At 38.3% G+C, this 12,337-nt stretch overlaps 2 protein-coding genes and 1 long non-coding RNA gene across 3 annotated transcripts; all 3 read right to left on the bottom strand.

Moving 5' to 3' along the window:
* Positions 1-3,706: 3,706 nt before the first annotated feature.
* Positions 3,707-4,780, bottom strand: LOC112203083. Its single transcript, XM_024344107.1, has one exon. The coding sequence runs from the start codon at positions 4,778-4,780 to the stop codon at positions 3,707-3,709; it is 1,074 nt and encodes a 357-aa protein (XP_024199875.1).
* A 2,904-nt stretch (positions 4,781-7,684) lies between these two features.
* LOC121050944 lies at positions 7,685-8,206 on the bottom strand. The gene is made up of 3 exons (XR_005804475.1): positions 8,137-8,206; positions 7,947-8,045; positions 7,685-7,823 (listed from the first exon to the last, which is right to left on the bottom strand). It is a non-coding gene; the product is annotated as an uncharacterized LOC121050944 (long non-coding RNA).
* A 260-nt stretch (positions 8,207-8,466) lies between these two features.
* LOC121053154 lies at positions 8,467-12,268 on the bottom strand. The gene is made up of 10 exons (XM_040519732.1): positions 12,151-12,268; positions 11,333-11,935; positions 11,001-11,213; positions 10,809-10,901; positions 10,587-10,700; positions 9,681-10,304; positions 9,245-9,526; positions 8,870-9,141; positions 8,522-8,695; positions 8,467-8,470 (listed from the first exon to the last, which is right to left on the bottom strand). Exons 2-10 carry the CDS (start codon positions 11,930-11,932, stop codon positions 8,467-8,469), a joined length of 2,376 nt encoding a protein of 791 aa, XP_040375666.1. The 5' UTR covers positions 11,933-11,935; positions 12,151-12,268.
* Between the last annotated feature and the right edge of the window lie 69 nt (positions 12,269-12,337).

Raw genomic sequence — 12,337 nt, 5'->3', positions numbered from 1 at the left:
CCACGTCTTGGGAGCACCCTTTATTTGTCGACAATTTTGAAAGCGAAACATAGCGGCCAACCAAAACAGAGACCATCTCTTAATTTGTTATTTGTGTTTTCTCAGGCCAGCGATACATTTGTGACTTATGGGGCTGAAACGGTGCCATCCCCTCTATAACTTTGTCTTTCTTCTATTTTTTTTTATTTGACATTCTTCAAAAGCTCGAGCGAACAAAACATCTTTTATATGAGCTGGGTTAGGTTGTAACCTCCTTGTGGCTTTAGTAGCTTGTAACAAGGGCTGCCTGTGCAACAAGATAGGGAGTTAGCAGAATACTTTTCCTGTCCTTGTTTACTGATCTATGCTTCATACTTGCAACTCATTGGCTATAGCTTCTTTGGCTCTACTTTCATCGCTTCAAAAGAATTGATAAGATCTCTCCTTCTCTATTTGTCAGCGAGTTTTAAACAGCAGAATGGCTACTGCCCGGTGTTCTCCACCTTTTTATGAATTGCTTTATGTACATAGGATCAAAGCTCATGTTTGTCTTCTTGCTCCACCGCTTCAAGCTTCAGAAGAAGATGTGCTGACACCAATACTTGTAGTAGGCATAACTCTTTAATTAATGGACACCTCCATTGTTTAATCACAGATTTTGTTTTGATGTACAGGTGTGTCAAATACAAACCATGCATTGATTCTCAAGGTGCTTATGATCATGGCTATTTATTTATCACGTTGTCAACTTTCCTTCATTCTTTTTGTGTGGTTATTGCTTCTGAGCCATTCAATTGCTTTGCTAGCATTTTATTAATGAAGGCTTTGTGCAGATACCATTATGTGAAGAATTTTGGCCACATCAACACCATACTGATCTCGTGTATTCCATGGCTTCTTTATATATATTTGGTTGTTTTGCTTTGTGTAAAGTTGACCACCTGCTCAATGAAAGGTCAAAGACAATCCTTGCGGCAATTTTTTGACAGAGCTTTGTCGTATTGACAGACCCACGTATCACCATATTTGGTTTCTCCATATCCAGACTTCACCACTTGATTTGATCATTTTTGTATTTAAATTCACCATGTCTAAAGCAAAGCTCCAGCACACTTTGTATAATAAGAAGATATGTTTAAATAAGCCTTCCTCGTTTTGACAAACCACCGCAGGCCTTTATTCTTATCTTCTTTATGCCTTAATTTATATATATATATATATTGGTTTTGTCTTGGTCTGTTGAAGAAGACTTGATCATGCAACTTAATTAAATGACTTTCCAAGAGGTGCTTTTGTCATCTTACTAAGGAGGAATTCGGCCACATGCAGAAGTGACCCCAAAGTGCAAGATTAGCTCTCTTAGTCATTTGTTTTCCCATCCTTCTTTGACTTTTATTTTGAAAGAAATCTCATCGAGCTCGTTTTGGTTTTAAGAGCAGAAGAGCCGGAGTTTCAAGGACTCTCCTTGCTCAGATGTTTTTGTTAAGATAGTCTGATAGGGAAGCTTTTTGCTTGTTTTTTTTTTTTTTTTCTGATGTCAGTGAAGATAAAAGTGATGAGTTCATCTCTTTCTTTTCTTCTTCTTTTGACATTCCTGCTTGCAGATTGTTGCAGGTTTCAGTCAATGCTTTGTGGCACCGCTGGAACTTGAGAGCAGCGCTTGCTACTGGAACATGGGAGAGCCAGGGGGCTGCTGCTGGGATTTTACGAACCAACGGCCGTCACCCGGATTTTGAGGGCAAAAATGGTGCCCAGCTATATCGTCGGGGTTCGACGACAATACGGCATCCCAATGTACACCATGTCGAAGCTTGAGGATGATACGGCACCCTAAGGCACGCCGTGATGGAGCTCGACGACAATATCGGCACCCTAAGGCACACCATGTCGGAGCTTGAGGATGATACGGCACCCGAAGGCACGCCGTGCTGGAGCTCGATGACAATATCGGCACCCTAAGGCATGCCGTGTCGGAGCATGATATTGATACCCTACGGTATCACTTCGTTGGAGGCCTGCATCATTTGAGGACAGCAAAGGAAAAGGTGCAGATCGGTGAAAGGCTCACCTCCTCTTTCTTGCTTTCTTCCTCTCCTTGGCTGCTGTAACTCTGCCTCTTCACGCTCCTCCTCACGCTGCTTTGCTCCTCCTCCCTCTTTTGACCTCCTAGGCTCGTTTTATATGAGACCCAAGAGTTGTTGAGGTTGAACTGTTCTCACCTTTTTTAATTGTACTTGGACTCGTCCTCTTCTCAAATTACATCTGCCTTGAACTCTTTTTTATTACTTTGTTGTAGAGTTTTAGTAAAGGTAGAAGTAACTCGGCAGAAAAACCGTAGAATCCTAGAAGTACCATGCCTTTTTTCCTTATTATTCTTTTCATGTTTTGGTTTTGCCGAAAACACTCATATTGTTGAAGAGTCCTCATTCAAGATGAACTTGTGCTTTTTTTTCATTTAAACAGTTGCCCCCTCAAGCGTCGTGCGTGAAATAGCTTTGCGCGTACGAGGTTTGAGAACCTTTTAGTTTTGATCCATCTCCCCATAAATGAATCTTTTGTGCTTTGCAGTTTATACTCATAAAAAGTTAGGAGTTCTTCAGAATTGTGTTGCTTGGTAGCATCTGATCACAATCTGTCAGTGAGAAGATGTGTTTTGGAATAGATCTTTCCTTTCCACCTGGATCAGCCTTGAAGAGATTGCACCTCACCAGGATTTTTCTTGAGGAAGTTTCCTCTCACTCGAATCTTTCTTGAAGAGCTTCCTCCTTACTTACATCAAGCTCGAGGGGATCAAGCTCCAGGAGATCTCTACTCACTTGGACCTTCATTGAGGAGATTCCTTCTTAAATCAACCTCGAGAAGATTTCTCCTCACTTGGATTTATTTCGAGGAGACCTTCCTCGAGAAGATTTCTCCTCACTTGGATTTGTTTCGAGGAGATTTTCCTCAAGAAGATTTCCCCTCACTTGGATCAACTTGGAGAAGATTTCTTCTTACTCGATCTTCCTCAAGAAGATTTCTTCTCGAAGAGTTTCCTTGACTTGTATTCCTTCCAGGAGCTTTGATGACAAGCTGCATCCTTTTGTCCCATGCACGTATTCAGCAAACCTCATGATTATGGATTTGGGAAACTCTTGAGCTATCTTGCAATTACCAGTTATATGATTCTTCTCATGTTTTGATAAACCAAATGCTTCCTCCTGGTTGTCGGAGTTTGATTCATATTTTGAAGAAGATTCCAACGATCAACTGATGATGCTCATGTAACAGCAACTTGATAAACCAATCTCTGCTTCCCTGTTTAATCTCATATGAAATATGTTAGGAAACAAAGAGATTGTTTTGAAAATATGGCTGAATCTAGTTTATTTGCTAGACTGCCTACGTATCCTGTGAGGAATCAAGCCAAACGTAGTTCACCCAATTGATTTGAGCAAATAATTTTTTTTTTTAGGTGGCTGCATCTAGTTTTAAGACTAGACTGCCTACGTACCCCTTTTGAGGGATCAAGCCGCCGTAGTTCTGGGTGTTTTTTTTTTTTTTTTTTTAGCCTTAACTTTTGCTTGAACTACCCTTTGTGGGTTTTTCGTTCATCAGGCTTTTCATCATTCATTTTTTTTTGGCTCTAAATTTTGCTTGGATCGCCTTTTCAGGTTTTCAATCCAACGAGCTCTTTTTTTTTTTTTTTTTGTAGCACCGTTTGAGTTCACTGCCCACAATTTGAGCTTCACTTTGGTGATGATGTCTCCACCTCTATTTCCTTGTTGTTGATCATTTCCTGAATTATGTTCTTCAAAATGAAACAATCGCTTGTTGGATGACTGACAATACGATGGTATCGACAAAACTCGCGATTCTTGGTCTTGTTGACATCAGTCGGTCGTTTTGGTTCAGGAAGCTCAATTTCTTTTGCTTTGTAGAGCTCACTGAAAATTTGTTCAACGTCATCATCATCAAAAGAGTATTTGACTTCTTTTCTTTCCTTGAGAGTGAGTTTTCTTGACCTTTCTTTTCCTTTGCACACATTTGACTTTTCGTCAGTTTTGACAAAGGTAGCTAGTGAGTCTCTTGTACTGTCAGTTTTCTTACTTTTGAAGATCATCCCTTGTGTCGAGGTTTTCTTACGAGCAATTTGTCTTTCGACGTTACTAGCCTTTGAGACAAGCGCATCAAATGTTTGAGGCTCTGCGGTGCTAACAAAAGTTGCTATTTCTGGGAGGAGATTGTTTGAACACATTTGTACTGCAGATTGTTCTGTCAGTTTCTCCGGGCATTGGAGATTTACGCTCCTCCATCTAGAAATGAATGCATTGACGCCTTCATCAGACTTTTGTTTAGTTTCAGCTAAATCAATTATTGAGACTTTCTTCCTTGAGGTGACAAACTGTGCTAGGAAGGCTTTTTGCATGTCATCCCATGTGACTATAGAACCGGGTTGTAGTTGAGTGTACCAGGTAAAAGCTGCTCCTTTAAGAGATTGGACAAATTGCCTGATTAATAATGCATCAACCTGTGATGTTTCCCCACAAGCTGAGTAGAAATGAGCCAAATGTTCATGAGGAGAACTATTTACTCCGTCGAACTTGTCGAAAGTTGGCCTCTGATACCCTTTGGGAAATGGTAATGCATCATAATGGGCAGGATATGGTTTCAGATACCCAGAAACTGGGGGATTTAGAGACAACTGGAATTCTCTGATCCCTTCAGCTATCATAGTCTTGACATCTTGTAGCGTGAACGCATTTGAATCAGAATGACCAGACTTCTCGTCGTTCTTTTTCTTTTTGTCCTTTTCATTCATAAGGAGAGCACACTTTGCCACTAGGTCAGCAATTTTAGCGTCTTTAGCGGCTAGCTATCTAACTACTTCGGCCTCCACATCAGCACGCTTCTTGGCTTCCAGTTCTTTGTCAGCTTGCCTTTGAGCTACTTCTGCTTCAACTTGAGCTAGTCTTGCTTGCAATTGTTGCATTTGCTCCTCAAGTGTTGATGTATTAGTCATCATAACTAACACAGTCTCAGACTTTATGTTTGTAGTTTTCTTGGACCATTTAGAGGTCTCTGTTGACCGAGTATGAGATCTTGGTTTGACTTGAAACTCTGGAAATGCCCCCTGTGATATATTAGCTTGAAATGCCCCCACCATTTTTTCAGCTTCAAATGCTCCCTGTGGCATTGCAACACTTTTCTCTTCCTTGGACGAACTGTCAGAGGTTGAAATGAACTTAACAGTTTGAGATCGTTTGGAAGTTGTATTGACTGTTGATGCTTGTTGTGAGGACTTGAGGGTCTGGGCTTCGGGCCTTGTTAGAACCTCATCTTCTTCCTTGGTGGATGTCACCATTACATTTTTCGTGGAAAATATACCGGTTTGAGTATCCACGTGTATCGATGGTGTAGTGATCAAATTGATTGGAATTGAGCCAATCATAATTTGAGTGATGACAGGGGCATGATATGTCTCAACTGTTGAAGCCTTGATGGCTTTCAAAGTTGTTGATGTATTTTGAGTAGCTACTGTTGATTTGACTTCTTGAGTAGCTTCCCCTGATTGAGCCTTAGTGGCGTTTCTCCTTAAAGCTCTTGCAACCCTCTTCCTTGCATTTCTTAGGGCAGTCTTTGAAGGTGCTTTCTTCAATTGGGTCTTGTCAATCGTCAAAGAAGTCTTGTTCACTTTGACATCATGGTTAGACTTCGACAAATTGCTTGAAATTAAAGCTTGATCAATGATGAATAATTTGCGATGACCAGCTTGTCTTGCACGTCCATCCTTTGATTGAGTACCCTTGAGCTCATGGAAGTAGATTGTTACTTGTGGTGCCATTTTATTTCTGAGACAAACAAGTAACAGAATCGATTAGTCTCTTAATAAATAGAGATGAAAAGGAGAATGGGTCCCACTGGGCGTGCCAAAAATTATGTTGGGTTAAAAATTGCACAAAGTGTAAAATGTCACCCAACGTAATTTCACTCATATTCATTAACAGAATAGAGTTTTAATTATTTCGGGTTTGACCCATTCAAGACAGAATGTGTCTCTTAATTACAATCTCTTGTTACAAGAGAAACACCATTTGATTCCATTTATAAAGAAACCAATGTGTGGTTATTTGTTTTTGCGGCTGCACCTGAATTTTGGAATGGGTTGCCTACGTACCTGGGAAGGGATCAAGCCACTCGTAGTTCAAGAGTTCCAATAGGTGAATGACCCATTGGAATGCTTGGATTTTTGGGATAGGAATAGTGTTTAGGATGCGGTTGCGTCTAGATTATTTGATTCCAGATTGCCTACATACCCTTGCGGGATCAAACCACATGTAGTTCAGGCATTTGGGATTTAGATGGGTAGATGACCCATTTATTTTTGGATTTGTGTTTGAGTTATTTGTCAGGCACTATGTCAATAAACGCATCAGACAACAGCCGAGAGCTGTTGTCTGATTCAGAAAATTTCTGTTGTCTAGTAGCCTGATATCTCTTAGGCCTTCAGACGACAGATATTACCCGTGATCTATATTTCACTCAAACAACATAGGCCGGCCAATAATCTGTTGTCTGATTGTATCGAGATATGCCGAATTATGACTTTCTGAGGTTGAAGATGTAATCAAACGACAGAAATATGTTGTTATAAAAGATTCTGGACAACATCTATTCATAAAACTCTATCGTATGTATTTAGTTAACACGACAGAAATCTGTGGTGTGAATATAGAGTTTTGATCTATCTTGGTTAATTTTCTGTTGTGTGAATCTATTGTGGACGACATATATTTATTATGTTTTATTGTTTCTTTTTTATTCAAACGACATAATTAAGTCGTGTGAGTAAAGAGATTCTTCAGCTGTTCTGTTGTCTGACTGAGTTTCACACCACAGATATATGTCGATGTACAACACTATAAACAATAGTTTTAAAAGTTACTGTCGTTCTGAGTTTGCTTTAACAACATTGGTTTATACGTTTTGTTGTGGTAAGTAACTTTGAGCAATGGAATTTATGGTTTTCTGTTGTCTGGTTGTCATAAGGAATATAGATGGCCTGTTTCTTCTGTGGTCTTCTGTTGTTTCAGACAACAGATATTTGGTTAAATTATGTTGTTTGATGTCAGGTTTAGTATCAGTTTCTTGGTTATGTATGTTGTCTCAGTTGTCTTATAACCACATATATCTGTTGTCTGATTGTCATAAGGAATTTAGATGGCCTATTTCTTCTGTGGTCTTCTATTGTTTCAGACAACAGATATTTGGTTAAATTCTGTTGTTTGATACAAGGTTTAATATCAGTTTCTTGGTTATTTATGTTGTCTCAGTTGTCGTATAACCATAGATATCTGTTGTTTGATGTTTTGTTTAACGTCAGCTTGATTTGGTATTTAAGTTGTCTGATGTTTGGTGCAACATCAACTTCATTCTGTATTTATATTGTATGAAATGTATTATAACCACATCATATATTGAAAAACCTGTGTTGACTGGTAAGCACAATAACAACATCCAACTATAACAAGTCAAAAGCCATTTCATTTATATTAGCCAGCAAACTACATCAATATTCAACATTACCATCAATCCATCCTACAAGTTGAGTAATCTGTTAAGAGGTCAAATATGATCAATAAAGGCAAAGGTCGATCATATTAGTTAGGCAAAAAAACCCTCCATAATCTAGCTATGCATTCAATGTCAATATGCACAAAAACAACTAGCCCTAACTATGCATATACCACAGATCCTCTTTGTGCGCACTACACTTGTGCAAACTTCATAACATGCTTCGCCCATTCAGCCCGAACTTCATCAATATCCTTTTCTGTGTAAACAAGATTTGTTCTTCTATCCCACTGCAAAAAAAAAAAAAAAAAAAAAAAAAAAAAAAAAAAAAAAAAGTATATATGATACATGAAGATTATATTCATCAAACCATGAAATAAAGTATATAATGGTATTGGAAGCTGCTCAAATACCTTAGTAGCAAACTCCAAATTTGTGTCTTCCACTATCTCCTTCATGTAACGCATGATCCAATAACCACAACTCTTGCCACCATTTTGCTCAGGAATGCCCTGAAATAACACAAGACACCATATCAGAAGAACTACTTACTATGTAAAACATTAAGAGGCTGGGATACTTCAAATCCCTTTATCATCTTACAGCAAGATTTTTCCACTGGATTAATTTCCTCCATTTCCTATTCTTGTTCGCATTGTAGATTTTAATGGAGCTTCAAAATGAATAGCAAAACACCAACATAAGTAAAGCATTTATATAATGTATCCTTAACATCAAGTACTGATCAACTTATATAGTGGAAAAGAAACGTACTTATCCAAAATTGTTTTCCATTCACCAGTTATGAGGTGCCTCTTTAACGGATCCATGAAGTAAATGATCTCTTCATTGGGATTCACAACAGACAACATCCAATGAGAACTATGCCACAACAAAACTCATTTTCAGTTTAAGATAGTTTATATAAAGTAGCTACCTAGAAGCAATATAACATAACAATCTCATTATTGTAATCCAGTTTACATACCCTAAGTTATACGGCACCAAATAAATCTGGCCAGGCTTTCCATTTTGGAACCGATTAGACAAAGACCGAGCTCGTTCAGTAGGATTTCCACACCCAAGTGCGCCCGTATGATCAGGATCGACAAAGGCTACCATCTCAGTCATCTTAGACCTCTTCAAAACATCATGAAGGTAGCTACATAAACATTTCAAATTCGTAATATTAACACTGATTCACATAAGATAAATCATAAACACATAAACAACAATACAGCTGCCTACAGTATATTGATTACCTTATAAACACATAAACATCATGATTGTTCCAATCGAATGATAAACAATTGCTAGCTAGTTTTAATGTATTTACCTCATGAAAAATACAATGCAACCTCCTGATAGTTCCAACATGTTTGCCATGGCATAGATGTCACTTCTAAAGACAACAGCCTTCCTTTGATGACCAAAAATTTCAGCATCAAAAGTGGTGTAGATGGTGGCCCCATCTCGCAGTTCATGGTTGGCCCAAATGCACAGGGCACTTACAGCTGTTGGGAGATTTGGTGGCAAGTTTCGCAAATCTTCATTATCTTCAAACATATCCATTGTTCTCTTCTTTTGATTTTTACGCTTTAGTTTTTTCTATTGTTTCAAAAAATTAGTTAGTATAAACTGCCATATCACATTATCAGTTTAGTTGTCAAGTGACATCCATTTTGAAGTAAAGACTAACAAATTGAGTTACCTTGGCATCTGCTGCAAGGGTAATGACTAGGTTCTTTGGCCAAGCAACACAAGTCCCAATGGCATCCTTAACCGTCATTATCTCATCTTTTATGGGAAATGGTAGCAAAGCTTCATGAACCAAAGTCCGAATGATAGAGACGCGTACATTTTCCTCTCCCAATAAAGCGCCATGGATAGTTTGTTGGTTGGTCTCAAGGTCGATATTAATGATTGTTCCAATGGCTACAATGTTTTCCACCGAATCAATGGCCAGTTTGCACTCGTTCTGACCTAATGAGACCTATACCAACATAACATAACAAGTTCAGCATAGACATGACAGGTTCAACCTGATTTATGCAATTATGAAATTGACCTCTTCACCATTCACATAATGAAAGCTATATCAGCATAACATGTGTAATTCAACTTTGATTAGGAAACTATAAAATTACCTCTGCATCATTTACTCTTGCCTTTGGAACAGCAAAGACACCTCTTGACTTCTCTTCCAATACAGCGGTTGGTTTTGCCTTCTCATCAGTGGAATGCACAAGTTCATTTTCAAGTACGATATTGTTCACATCGTCTCTTAAATCCAACTTCTTCTTTGCAGCTGTCACTATCTCAATTTCTCCATTACAATTTACACCCTTTTCACCTGGCCGGGAGCAGCTCCCTTGTCCTGAACCAACTTCATTGACTAGTGTGGCAGATTTGGGTGTATCAACAGCCAACTCCTTCCCGTCAATCTTTGCTTCTATCCTTGCAATCTTCTCACTCCAATAAGCTCTTTCCTCAGCCAACTGTCTATCTCTCTCCTCCTCCCATTTAGCTCTTTCCTTAGCAATTAAACAATCCTTCTCCTCCTCCAATATCTTCTTCACTGATGATCTCACTGTCTCTTCCACACTCTTTCTCTGCCGTTTTGGCAAATGAAAATAGGCAGCCGGCTTCACAGTCCCACCAACACCTCTAACCCTTCCATGATGCTCAGGATTCCCCAACGCAATAGTCAGCACATCTTCAGACCCAAATGTGGTGATCTCCCCTTCAGCCTCCCTTTTCTTTAAGTTTTCCTGATTGAAAATAATATCATTATAAAACCATCCCAATAAATGTTTAAGAGTTTATGAAAAGTTGAAGCAAAGTACAGTTAACCAACTCAAGGAATCAAATGTAAATATTGAATTCATAGATTAGATGAATATTCTATACAAATAAATGTGTCGAGTAGCATTACATTCATGCATAAAGCCATGAAATAGTCCAACTATATGAGACAAAAAAAGTTCGTTCACATAAGTGGAATTGTAAATCATAATGTGTAGAAAAACAGTTGTTATCCTACATGCACTTACAATTTTTTTTGCTGTCTCCTCTACCTCAGCTTGTTTGAACTGACCATTCTTATCTTGCCTTGCCTTAATCCACATTGTAGCTCGATCAAGTTGTTCCAACGGCATACTTTCAGACTAAATGACCGCAAGAAAAAAAAACAGCAATTAGATAATCAACTAAAGATATTTCTACTGATAATTAAAAACATTTAGCAAGTTATTAGCCATCTAACTAAAACTCACCAATTCTTCTTGCAAATTTGCATACCCTTTGCGTGCCATACGGTGAGGGTATTTATTCTCCTTTCGTTTCATAATTTGGGCCTCACGTACTTCCTACAAACCAAACCAAAAGAAAATTACATATTGCAGTGACTCACTGTAGGATTTAACAACTTCCACCAAAAAACAATATTCATTAAATGAACAACAAACCAGAAAACTAGCTGAAAGACTGTCAGCAACAAAGGTTTGCCAATTGTCCTTCGTTATGCTTCGGTAATCATCCGGTGGAAATTCCAAGAGATCAGGTTCATTCATGTAAGGGATAATGTATAAATTAATCAATTTGCTCTTGAACTCTCTCCATTTATTTGCAGCTGATGTGATCACCATTTTCCGACATTCTTTAGGTATGACAAATGCATCCTAAACACATAGCAAAAATAAATTTTAAATCAGAGTACTAATAGTGGTCCAATAACATTAAAACCATGTGTTTGTCAATGTAATTTGTAAAAATTGAGCTCTATGATGAGTATAAGTACCGTTATTGATTCCCAAATTTTTTCCTTTTCATCTAGATCGATGTCTCTCCAATCCGGTATTGAGATTGGGATCTTTGTATGAGCCAACACTCCTATGTAAGATTGCATTTCATTTGCCACCTTACCAACAGGTTCTCCTTTATCATTGAACTTGACAGTTAGCTTCTTTCCTCGGATAAGTCTATTTGTGATGCGGCTCATAGTTACCATCCCTCGCTTCAACAGCTTTAATCCACCGGTTATGTTTTCATCATCATCATCATCATCATAAGCAGCGACCTTGTTGTTTGTGGAACTTGACTTTTTGGACGACTTACTTGATGATGCTCCTTTCTTCAACTCAGCAGTCATGATCAGCTTCACTTTTCTTGATGTAGTTTGACGCTTCTTGGGAGAGGAAGATTTTCTAGTAGTTTTATACTTCTTTTGGGCAGCAGCCTTTTTTTGTGGAGTCACCTGCTTTTTAGGAGAGGCAGCTACTTCTGAAATACTTGCATTTATCGGTATGGCAGATGTTGATCTTGACCGTTTCATCGCTGCACTCCTAATCCTTAGTGCTATAGATCTTGCAGATGCTGATGATCTTGTGGACGGCGACATTATCTGAAACAAAGAGCAAATATAGTTAGTTACATGTTAAATAACATGACAATTATTCAGATCAACAGAAATTAATTATTAAACAAGAACCAAATACTTAGGCAACAATCAACAAAAGCAATAGTGAAGCAGGAAATGCAAGAATGAAAGTCTTTATATAACAAAAACTTTATTGCAACTTAACAAAGTAAAAAAAAACCTAAACAAAGAAACCCAACCTAAAATGCATACATTCAGATCACTTATCTTTTCCTAATCACTAATCCACCCATATTCCTTCATTGCCATCTCGAATGTAGGAGCTTGGCTCTTCACCAAGTACATCATCAAATGTCTCGATTGATGGCATTAGAGGAATAAATGGGAGCTGCGCCACTTCAATATCTTCTAGCTCTTCATCATTAC

Source organism: Rosa chinensis, chromosome 1 (assembly GCF_002994745.2).
Source record: "Rosa chinensis cultivar Old Blush chromosome 1, RchiOBHm-V2, whole genome shotgun sequence".
NCBI classification, from domain to species: Eukaryota; Viridiplantae; Streptophyta; class Magnoliopsida; order Rosales; family Rosaceae; genus Rosa; species Rosa chinensis.
The sequence above is the reverse complement of the archived record's forward strand: the minus strand, read 5'-3'. Positions and strand labels throughout refer to the sequence as shown.